The 12,162-nt window shown below is 40.5% G+C and overlaps 1 protein-coding gene across 1 annotated transcript in view; it reads right to left on the bottom strand.

Annotated features, from left to right (window-relative positions):
• The window catches only part of Gatb (glutamyl-tRNA amidotransferase subunit B), an 80,073-nt gene extending 68,155 nt beyond the window's left edge, over positions 1–11,918 (bottom strand). The window contains exons 1-2 of the mRNA XM_059265556.1: positions 11,585–11,918; positions 9,885–10,035 (exon numbers count right to left, since the gene is read on the bottom strand). Of these exons, the coding sequence (XP_059121539.1) occupies positions 9,885–10,035; positions 11,585–11,760 (327 nt within the window). The 5' untranslated portion in view covers positions 11,761–11,918. The remainder of the gene's footprint in view (positions 1–9,884; positions 10,036–11,584) is intronic.
• Positions 11,919–12,162: the final 244 nt, after the last annotated feature.

Here is a 12,162-nt window from a genome sequence, read left to right as displayed (position 1 = left end):
AATCTCATCATTCCTGGAAACATCTGGACCATTATAGGATGAATAAACTTGTAAATCCTATGATAATTTAGCAAATAAACATGTTTTGTTTCTAATTTTCATCCTATTTCTCATCAAGAGTATTTCAACAAGAGAAACTGGAATGATATTGATAAACAGGAAATAACCAACTCTAAGCAAATAATCTAGGATCCTGTTTATAGTTCTACAGGCCAATAATTAGTTAATAATTTAAGGGCAATGGGTACCATAGTAGGAAGTTTTACTTCGTCAAAATAATGAATGAGGCTTCACCCTCACTAATAAAAACAAAGAATGTTGTCCTTGGCTTGGCTGTAATCCCGCCAATAAGCAGCAAAATGGGCTGACTGACCTTTTCAGTCTGAAGATTCATGATAGAATTCCATAAAATTCTAAAACTAAGGTAAAATAAGAAGATAAAATGTCTGTACTCCTAAAAACCATTCAGAAAGGTCACTAACTGAGAACCAGGAAGGGATGTTCACCCAGAGGTCAGGATGGTAGCCTTGACAGAAGCAGACATGGTAGAGCTCCTCAGAGAACAGGGACAGAGGCAGGGAAGTCATTATATTTATACATACATACATTGGTACATACTGATGTTCCTAAACGACACACATGCACGAGCACACATCTACCAAACAACAGTCAAGCTCAATGCAAGAGCGAGAACCACCCAGGGCCAAAGCAATGCTGGGTTTAAGGCCACGTAGTGTCCAGGGCAGCCACAAGCGTCAGGGCAGCTCTGGGACAAGGGCATGAGCTCTGAAGCCACACGACTGGGTTTTAATCCTGGCTTCTCCACTTACCTTCTAATTTCAGTAACCATAGTAACTGCCTCAATGGGTTGTTAGGAGGTTAAAATAAGCTAATATGCCACAGAACAAGCACTCTGTTAGTAGATCATTATTGTGAACGCAGCTGAAAACTCCAGCTGTGGGCAACTGAAAACACCCTGGAGCAGAAGTCAAGACTCTGAGCCCACGAAGGTGGAGATTTTAAGTGGCTCCCTGACAAAAGCTTTAAGCCAAAATGCCAAGTCCAGTCAGAAAATCTGCCACCACCTGGAAGTAGGTGGGGGAGGTCACCCACCTCCAGTCATGGGTGAAAGACAACTTTGAGTAGGCAGACTCCTGACCTTGGAGCTGGCTCCAGTGCGTGGCAGGATTTTGATAGTACCTAAGCTGTAGGGGGTCGAGAAATTAATGCAGGAACTGTTCATCCAATAAAGACCAATGGGCCCTGGTGGAAGCTGTCATGAATTCATCCTAGAGACATCTTTACAGTCCAGGGTACAGTCAAGTTGAAAATCACATTGAGCACAGAGAACAGATGATAACAAATCCACACCTGGAACCATCCTGGCTAACACTTTCAGAGAGAACAAATTACCTACAGAGACAAACTCCTCATCAGCAGTAACAGATGCCCGAGAATAGTGGAATCGCATCTTCAAAGTGCTGAGGGGAAATAAATGTCAACATGGAATTCTACACTATCATTCAAATCTGAGGGAGAAGCACAAACAGCTTGAAGTACACAAGAACTCATCACCCACAGACCCAGAATGCAAGAGACACTACCACTAAGAGGAGTGTGAGGCACAAAAACGTGTTTGCTAGAAGAGGACAAAATGATGAGGCCTTCCTCAGCTTCACATGCTCAAACCTACAGAATGTATTTGTGCCTCTGTAAGGAGAGTCCCATCTTTCCCTCGGTCTACAGCGGGGAGTGGTCCTTCCCCCTTGCTCTCAAGATGTCTGCTTTTGAAAGATGCTTTGTCTATGCATCCCTCCCACTTGTCTTTACTCACTTAACTTTGACTACTTTAACTGCTAATGAAAGGCAGCGGTGTCCCACCCCACCCCCAAACACCCGGTCATGTTCCTGGCAGCAGCCACCTTCAGATCTTTGGGCATTCTCCTCCGCTATTTATCTTCCTATTTGAAATAACACTCTGTGCCAGGAGACCTTTGGAAAAATCCATCACCTGCCGGTGAAGGCTAAGGCTGCTTGGCCATTTGCCATCTGACAAGCCCTCCTAAAACCTGGCAGGAGGACAGGCTTGGTAAGCTGTGACAATGAATGACACGGTACACTTGTTTTTAGAACTTGGAGCCACAAGATGTGGCCCACTTCAGTTCCAGAATTAACTGATGCTATTCCCTCACCTTGAAACTCACAACAGGAAACATTCCCCCACCACTTTATACAACTATTTCATAAGGACTTACTCATGCTTTATTATTTTATATCTATTTAAAAAAATCGAATATGTTCACCCCTGAGAGCTCGCCCTTCATGATAAGCGGAGTAATATGAAAGTCCATGAAGCCAGGCTGCCAGGGCAGTTGACTATACCAAGAACAGGAGCTCCAGGACATGCCAGAGCTTGAGTATGGGTGAGTGTTGTAAGGATGGAGGGAAGAAAAGGTCTTAATTATTTGGCCTTTGAGAACAAAAATGGAAGAAATTTCACCAACAGAACCTGGAGAGCAATATAGGAAATGTGACTTAATTTTATCTTGTGTATAAAAGAAAAAGAAACCTTGGGGAAAAAAAAATCCCCATGACCAAAAATCTGTCTCTTCAGAGCTCTAAATTGTTTACTATTGCCCAATTAAAAATGTAAACACAAAACAATAAAGTAAAGGAAACAGTAGCAAGTCCACTCCCACCCCTCCTCTAAGAGAAACAAAAAACAAAGCCAAGCTACTGACTACAGGTCTGAAATGAAGAGGACTATTAAGTGCCCAAAGCTGTTCTTGAAGAATATCCCTCCCTCCCTCCCTCTTTCACTTTAGTTTAGAATGTGACTTCCAATTATAATAATTATGAGTTTAGTTTGCTCTTCTCCCTAATATCTGAGTTGTCATAGATTTTGTTACATCAGGGTCCAGTGCTTCTATTATTTCTTCAGTATGCTTTCTACTGAGGGATTTCATATGATTTTATTTCCTTTCTAGAACATCCTGTCTTCCCCTAGTTGATATCCCTTTCATTTGCTTCTTTGTACACACTTGGTGCTCATTCTCCTTAGAGTGCCCAGCTTATAGACACCTGCTGTTTGCATCTCCCCATCTTCTCCAGTCCTCTCTGCTGGAGCTACCTTCCTCCTCCCTCTGCCAGCTGCAGGGCCTGCTGCACAGCTGGCTAACTGGACTGTTCATTCACTATCCAGACTGGACAGTGAAAGCTGCCCATTGAACACTGACGTTATTCTACCAGCACACTTGACTATATAGTAGCGGGGCAGAATTCTAGTTGGAATGATTTATTTTCTGCTAAGAATATTTAAGACTTTGCTCCACTGTCCTCCAGATGTAAGTGCTGCTGCTGAGAAGTCTACAGTCTCTCTCATCCCAATCCCCTGCATATGACCAGCCCTTTTATTTCCTCTCTCTTAGCTGCTTCAGGATCTTCTCTTCAGTCCTAGTGTTCACAAACTGCATAGCATGCCTACATCAGAGGCCAATTTTATTCTTCGTGTTGGGTGGTTGGCAGGCCCTTTCCACTCAAGAGATGCAGGTGCTTTGGTTCTAGGAAACACAACTGTGTTGCCTGTGTGGAAGGGTGGGTCCTAACACCTATTTTCTATCCATCAACTACCCAGGCTGAGTCTTGAATCTTCTTCTATTGTTCAACTTACTTCATTATCTGTTTTGTCTTTGGGAAGATTTTGTTGACTTTCTCTTCTAACTCCTTTGGAGTTTTTGTTGTTGTGTTTGTTGTTGTTGTTGTTGTTGTTGGTGGTGGTGGTGGTGTGTGTGTGTGTATGTGTGTGTGAAGTAGGCAAGGTCACTATAATTTTAATTTTAAGAGCTCATTTTTATTCTTCTCTGTATGTTTGGATGTTTACTAAAGCATTTGAGCTTATTTTCACCCTTTCTATATTTTACCATTATCTACTGCCTCCTAGCTCATTTAACTTTCATTTTTATTAAGGACTCTGTCCGTCATGTTCTGGCTGGGTTTCTGGCTGTCGAGCTACACTTTGAAGTGAGTTAGTCAAGTGCTCATTAACCATTCTATGTGACTCTCCAGGGCCTGCTGACTGGTGGCCTCCCACTTGAGGCAGTCAGGAGGCTGTTGCTTTCTTACTGGGAGACAGACCTCCAGCCCTCTGCAACATTAGCAACCTGAAAGTCCTCCCTCTAAGCTCACACTCTCCACAGCCATCATTATAGATTCTTATCTGGAGAAGGAAGGGAAGAGGAAGGATGGACAAATCAAGCCACTTGAATGTCTGGAAAAAAGGCAGACATAAGGTATCAATGAGCATTAGAGGTTAGAGGGCAGACATCAGTGCTATTCACAGCTGGTGGCATATGGAACATGTTCTGATCCCTAGTGCTAGTCATAACCTGCTTTTCTTCTGGCCTCTTATTTTAGTTAGGGTTACAATTACTGTGATAAAACACCACGACCAAAAGCAACTTGGGGAAGAAAGGGTTTATTTGACTTACATATCCTCAATTCATTGAGGGAAGCCAAGGCAGGAACTCAAACCAGGCAGGAACCTGGAGGCAGGAGTTGATGCCATGGAGGAGTGCTCCTTACTGGCTTGCTCCTCATGGCTTGCTCAGTCTGCTTTCTTATAGAACCCAGGACCACCAGCCCAATACCACCCAAAATGGGCTGGGCCCTCCCATTAAGTGATTTCTTAATTAATCACTAATTAAGAAAATGCTCTACAGGTTTGTGTACAGTCCAGTCTTAGGGAGGTATTTTCTCAATTGAGGATCCTCCTTTCAGATGACTCTAGCTTGTGTCAAGTTGACATAAAACTAGCCAGCACCTGTCTGTACAGTCCATTTACTTTCTGCTTTGACAATTTATAAACTCCTTGTATCATGGCTGCCCATCCTATGTTTTCCTCAAGCACACTCTATTTCTACTACTTACACATGTATTAGCAGGTACTATCACAGTGTGCTTAGTTGCTCCATGAGGGCAAGATGACCTGGCTCACAGCTGTCTCTCCTGAGCTAGTACAGGACTAGCACTTGGTAGAGAGAAAAAAAAAACCCTAAATCAGGAGATGATACCATACACTTTGAACATACTCAGTAAGTGTTTACTGACTGCTCTCAGAATATTCTAAAGCACTACTTCTCTTAGAGGCACTTGAGGGTTCTGTAATCATAGGCATCTCTTTAATGGTCAGCAGACAAAATAAATCAACATAGACCAAATGTGCTCTACAGAAAAAGACTTTAGTCTATCTGAAATGACCCATCACTGCTTTCTGAACAAAGCAAATCTCTAATTTATAAGGACACATTAAAATAAAACATAGTAGCCTTCTATTTCGCAAAAGAAGTATTTTTTGAGAAATGACTTTGTCTAATACACTATTACAGCTCACATAATTTTTCAATGTATCTATGGTGATGGGGGCATTGGGTTGTTTTGTGGTCTAGAACACTGAACTGATAAAATGCAAATAAGGATACCGGCTGTTATCTGTAGCAGTTACTTTTGCTGTCGCTGGCAACAAAATTGTGCTTAATAACTCAAGGGAGTCTTTGTAAAGATGAAAGTCACCAATCACTACGGATTAATACTAATAGGTTAGATTTATGAAGCACTTATTACTTGCAGTGACTAAGCATCTTAAAAGAGTTTATTCATTTAATTCTCATAAAAATCCAATGAGTCTAATACATTACCTTCACTTTGAAAGTAAGAAACTGAGGCAAAAGATGATTAAGTGATCTATCTGCACATATATTCTACTCATCTCAATGAAAATTTTATCTTTAGCAGTTTCCTATGCAACTAAAACATCTTCATAAACATTAATAGTGGCTTCATAATACTCTACTATATACATTTATCACAATTTATTCAACCATTCCCACACCACTGGGGAAATTCTGGTTGCTTCCAATTTCACATTATTACAAACAGTCCTGATGTAGACATCTCTGCAGATAAGTCTTTACCCACTTTTAAAAAATTGTTTTCCTAGGGCAGACTCCTAAAAGATTCAGTGGGTCAATAAATACTTGTTGGATGACTAAAATATACAAAACAATATAATTTTGCCTTATGAGATTTTCTTCTTACTTTTAGGCTCCCTATCCCAAGAACAAATGAGTATTATCCTATATTTTGTTAATCTTACATTTAACCAGTAAATACATATTTATATATATCATATAATCATGTCATATAAGTATATTTATATCATATATTTACAAGTTAAATGATGTAATATATAATGCTGTATTATATAGGCTATATATGTCACATATATATTTATGTGTATATACTCATATACATATATCATATACACATAAATACATATATACAAATTGTTTTATGCACAAGCTACATATATTTTCTCTAAATAGCTAACCAATTTTTCCAAAACTATCAATTAAGTAACTTATTCTTTTCCCAATGACTTTTGTTCTTTGTTGTGTGTATGTATGTATGTATGTATGTATGTATGTATGTGTCTGTGTGTGTGTGTGTGTGTGATACATATACCCTCATGTACACATTATTCTCTTAAACATCCATTTCTGAGCATAAAGAAATAATAGGATAAATAGGTAGATCACTGAATCTACACTGAAAAGAAAAAGGGGAAGATATAAAAATGACAAAAGGTAGACTACTGAATCTATTATGAAAAGAAAAAAGAGAGAACATGGATATGATAAGATAAAAAGGGAGATTATGGAATCTACTTTTAAAAAGGAACTACTTGTTTTAAATAAGATAAGTAATGAAAATTTTTTGGTCTGAGTTTATCAGATGTTACTGAACTGGACATTGTTAATATATATAAAATGGAGTTTTTATCTGAATCTGTCAAATGTTAATAGACTAGATATCGTTAATGTAATCTTGACTGTGTATATTGTATATACTTACTGGATATAATTTTTCTTGTATTAGTTATAAGCTTTTTAAAATTTTAGACAAAAAGAGAGGAAATGTGGTACTGTATTCCCCCAAACATTGTGCATGCCAATAAACTTATCTGGGGTCAGAGACAGAGCAGCCACAATATTAAACATAAAGGACAGGCAGTGGTAGCACACGCCTTTAATCCTAGCATTCCAGAGGGAGAAATCCATCTGGGATCTCTGTGAGTTCAAGGCCACATTGGAAAGAGCCAGGCATGGTGACACACGCCTTTAATCCCAGGGAGTGAGTCTTTAATCTCAGGGAGTGATAGTAGAAGGTAGAAAGATATATAAGGCGTGAGGACCAGAAACTAGAAGCATTTGGCTGGTTAAGCATTTGGCTGGTTAAGCATTCAGGCTTTGGAGCAACACAGTTCAGCTGAGGTTCATTCCGGATGAGGACTCAGAGGCTTCCAGTCTGAGGAAACAGGACCAGCTGAGGAATTGGCAAGGTGAGATAGCTGTGGCTTGTTCTGTCTCTCTGATCTACCAGCATTGACCCCAATAACTAGCCTCAGGTTTGATTTTATTATAAGAACTGTTAAGATTCCTGCTACAGATGTTTTCCCCTGCTGATTGATTTATTCTGTTTGAGGGGGGGAAGCAACAAGATCAATAAAGTGCTATATTTTAATACATTGATGAATCATTTGTGTAGAAATAGATACATTAGAAATACAGACGGATATCTAGACAAGAGATAGGAGCTCTATTTGAGGGCAAAAGATTCCTCAGGAAAACATGTAAAACAGAAGTGAGATCTGAGGAGGAGAGCATGTGAAACGAAGACATAGAGTTGGTAGAGGACAGCAGCCATGTGAGGAGCAGCAGTGAATGAGGTAGGAGAAGGTGCAGGAAGGAGGGAACAGCATAAAAGTGGGAAGCATCATTGTGAACTACAAATACTTGACAGAACTGATTACACAACAACATACTATTCCCCTCCAGTCTTCAAAGAACATCACTCAGGTTCTTCATTTGTTACAGGTAACAGATGCAGAGTAAAAACATCAGATATAACACTGTGTCCATGGGTCTCAGAGAAGTGTTCTACACCATTTTAAATTGAATGACAGGCAAAGAAGAGAGGAATGAAATGCTTTAAGTGACATCTTAGTCTGAGGGTTTTCTTTTTTTTTTTTTTTTTTTTTTAATTTATTATGTATACAGTATTCTGCCTGCATGTGTCCCTGCAGGCCAGAAGAGGGCACCAGATCTCATTACGGATGGTTGTGAGCCACCATGTGGTTGCTGGGAATTGAACTCAGGACCTCTGGAAGAGCAGCCGGTGCTCTTAACCAGAGCCATCTCTCCAGCCCCAGTCTGAGGGTTTTCATATTCCTTGGCTCACGGACGGAAACAGATCCTTTAAAAAGAAGGACACTTCTGAAGAGGAGGCAGATCACCCTGCTGGAAGAACAGTCATGGAGACTACTGGAGCCACGAGTGCCGCTGGCTCTGATGAAGAGAAACAACCCCTTGCTCATGCAAACTCCAAGTGTAGCCCTTTTCTGCTGTCCCAGGCTCAGTGTCAGACGTTCTCAATGCACTCAGTTTTACTGACCTGCTCATCACAGAGCAGGAACTTTCTAGGGCACATAACAAGTCTTTGCAAATATGCTCACCTGCTAGTTACTCTGATCTGTCTCTAATATTTGACTATATTGAGGGACAACAGAAGACTCTGTTATCTGTTTACAGAAAATGTGCCGAACTGCAAAAATAGTCTCTAAATGTGCCCCAAGTACTCTGCTAGACACCACATTCTCAGCTGAGGAAAAAAAAAAAAAGCAATAACAAAACTCAAAAGTTTACATCTAGACTCTTGGTGGTCAACTACCACCTAAGGAAAACAGGTTTTCACCTGGGAAGGGAAAAGGCAGACGTGCTGCAAAGGTGTCTCTTCTCAAGCAAACAAGAACTCTTCCTCCAGAGACGGACACCGTAAGAGAACCTGACAGGAGGGGAGCACAGGTCTCTGCACCCGGCTTCCTTCAGAGGGACCCACCAGCAAGTGAGCAGTGGCCAGGGGCGTGGTTTAGATGGATGGGATTCCTCATGATGAAAGGCACAAATAAGAACCAAGTTCTAGGACTGAGATGCTGCCTTAATCCAATCAAAGCTCTGAGTAAAGCAACACATGCAACACACTGCCAACAGCCTGTGCGGTTCAATCTGCCTTCACTTGTATTTAAACGTCTGAGAGTACAGAGCACGCTCATCACCGCCTTGTCTACACATCCTCCTAAAATGGAAACTCCATTCAACTTGACAGAGAAGTTCCTGAACAGAATGTGAGCCACATATTAGTTTAAATATTTACACTGCTCCCTCCATCTTATTCTTCAAAATGCAACTTATTACATAAAAATACCACACTAAAAGTCTTGCTGAGGGTTATACTGGCTCAGTCACTCCTTGGGATCAAGTGAAAATGAGTAGCCAAACCAATAATCAGCTCTCTTTATATTGTAGTTGTCTCTTTTCTCCATTACTGGCTGCTTCTTAGCTTTTAATAACCACAATTGCTATTGATCTTCCACTGTGAAATCACATAATACATGTTCTTTCCTTGGACTTCTCCCTATCCCTCCATGTACTCTACTTGCTTGTAAGACATATCAGCCCTATCCATCTTTAAACTCATCCTAAAGCAAGGATCTTTGCTCATTTGTATCAGACCATTCCTATAAGTTTCCGGTGTATGATGGACACTTACAAATGCTTGTGAAATGAGTGAGTAGATGCTATGAATACATTAAGATTTAGAAACAGAATTAGAGACAAGTCCTTATAAACAATTAATGCATCATGTTCAATCTAAAATTCCCTAAGAAGTACTTCCTTAGAGTGAGTCAAAATATTAAAATAAGGAACTTTTTATTCATATTCACTATGACATAAACATTTTCTATATACAGACTATATAAAACACCTTACCGGCAAAGTTCCAGGCAGAGATGCATCAAAAAAAGAAACCAGAGAATTTGGGGGTGCTGCAAAGCACACCTGAGCTCCAGAGAAGAGCTTGGAGTTGGAGGAAATCTGGGCATGAATTTCCAATCCTACCACAGCTGCCCATTTGTGTTCACTAAAGAGAAAGAAAATGGTTAAAAAGTTACATTTGTCACCACAGATAAACTTTTATAAACCTACATTTCAAATGATAATAATATCCTATTTGTGTTTTTAAACTAAAATTTAATATGCTTACATTTTAAAATGTGTCATTTTATTGATGAGTACTTCATTAGCTAATAAATATTCAGTAAATATAAAGGTTTATCTTCCCATCATTATTTAGGTTTAACACAAATGCCAGGATTCTACTACTAGAAAAACAACGGATAAAGAATAAATTATCAACCACATTTTGAATTCACTATTAGCAGCATGCAGGTACAAGGAGCAACATGCCGATACCATAGACCACCACGACATAGTATTCTTGAAACTTACAAAAAGAAAAAAAAAAGAGAGAGAGAACAGTAAACCATCAGAGGAGACATTTTTTTCACCCTCTAAGTCACATTCAGTTCCTGAAGTCTAATTATAAATTCTTTCATTTGTTCATACTTGATTGCTAGCAAATCTTAGTAAATGCTATGAAATGTCTCTTATCTGACCACTTCTACTCTGGTGAGCCAGTACTCAGTTCTCTGGGGAAATGAAATTCCCATTCCACATGAAATCTATGTATGTACCTATCCTGCACTTCTCCCATGCAATTTTCTATACTATATGGGTTTTTCTTCACATGTATCCAGTTCTGCTTTAAGCATTTTAATACATGAAGTTCTACATCAAATGAGAAAAAAGACTAACTCCTTAAATTTTGGACACAAAGCTTGCAAGTGAGAGGAAATAAACTGAGAAATTCAGAAATTCGCCATGCTCTAATTACTAATCAAAATATTTCTGCTGTTTCATTGCACGGAAAGGAAATGGTCTAATTTATGAAAAGAATAGAAATGAGATGCTTTTGAACATTTTTCCTCTCTTCTTCACTGAAATGCTAAAAGAATGCCAACCTCAACAAAATATTAGAAATTTGCCTGATGTTTCTGTATTTTAAGGCAGCTTTAAATCATATACCGAAGTACCCAACAGCTGTTCAGGATAAGCAAATCTTTACATAATCAGGGGGGAAAATTCGTCAGTCGACTTCATCCTCCTAGGTTGAACATGCTCATCATAAAATCACAGCTAGCTAGTGTTTTCTGACTAATAAAACTTCTAATGACATTAAGCTCTACTATCTGGGGCTTCGTACAAAAGCGTTTTCTATCTTTAGATTACTGCTAGCCCGTAGTAAAGCTAAATGTTTGCTACATACAAGCCAAGTCTAGTGTCACAGACCCACGCTTGTTATTAAGACTAGGGAATCCAGTCTTCTGTCTGCGAAGACCGCTGGAGTTACACTCGCACGTTGTCCAAACATGTCTACTTTAGGACAGAAGTTTAAGTGTGAGAGTGGGGGTTACAGGCCTGGTTTTGTGTTTTCATTTAGACTTCAGTTGCCCATGTTATACAGGTGCACACCCTCCCGCCCACTAAAACCCTCACTCAGGCTGGGCTACGGAGCCAGCATCTCCGTTCAGCACTTCCATTAGACAGGCAAAGGTATGAAGATTATATACCCTTTCCTCGGCTTCTGAGCCTTGTGGAGGGAAAGCTGAGTCACTGAACTCTGTCCCCTAGCCCAATTGGACGTGGGCCCAGTCTGAGTCCCACTTCGGGGGCGGGAACCACCGTCAATCCACGTTAACGCCCAGCGTCTTCCAGGACAGCTCAAACGCAGCACGGACGCCGCCATTGCATCTCCAGAGTCCGGGTCAGGTGATCTAGCCTCCCTCTGCCGTGAGGCTCCCTGGGAAACGTAGTTCTGGCAATGCGCCACAACGTTGTAGGCCTGGACCGGAAGACTACTATTCCCGGCAACCCAACTCAAAGGCTGCCGGAAATCTGTTGGGGAGGGGCGAGAAAGAGAACCAGAGAAGTGGGAGGGTTTCTGAGTTCTGTGTGACTCCTCCTAGCGGGGAGCTGGAGAGGTTTGCGGCTGTAGAGCATGTGTGTGAGTTTGACAGCTTGTTGAGGGAGAGCCAAAGCCAGGAAGCCCCACCAAGGATTTTATAGCCGGCTTAAGCCTATGAGTTGAAACAAATGACCCTGATATCACCACGGAGACTTCCTGGATTCCTAAACACATTTATTTTCT

The sequence above is a fragment of the Peromyscus eremicus genome, chromosome 6, assembly GCF_949786415.1.
Source record: "Peromyscus eremicus chromosome 6, PerEre_H2_v1, whole genome shotgun sequence".
NCBI classification, from domain to species: domain Eukaryota; kingdom Metazoa; phylum Chordata; class Mammalia; order Rodentia; family Cricetidae; genus Peromyscus; species Peromyscus eremicus.
The sequence above is the reverse complement of the archived record's forward strand: the minus strand, read 5'-3'. Positions and strand labels throughout refer to the sequence as shown.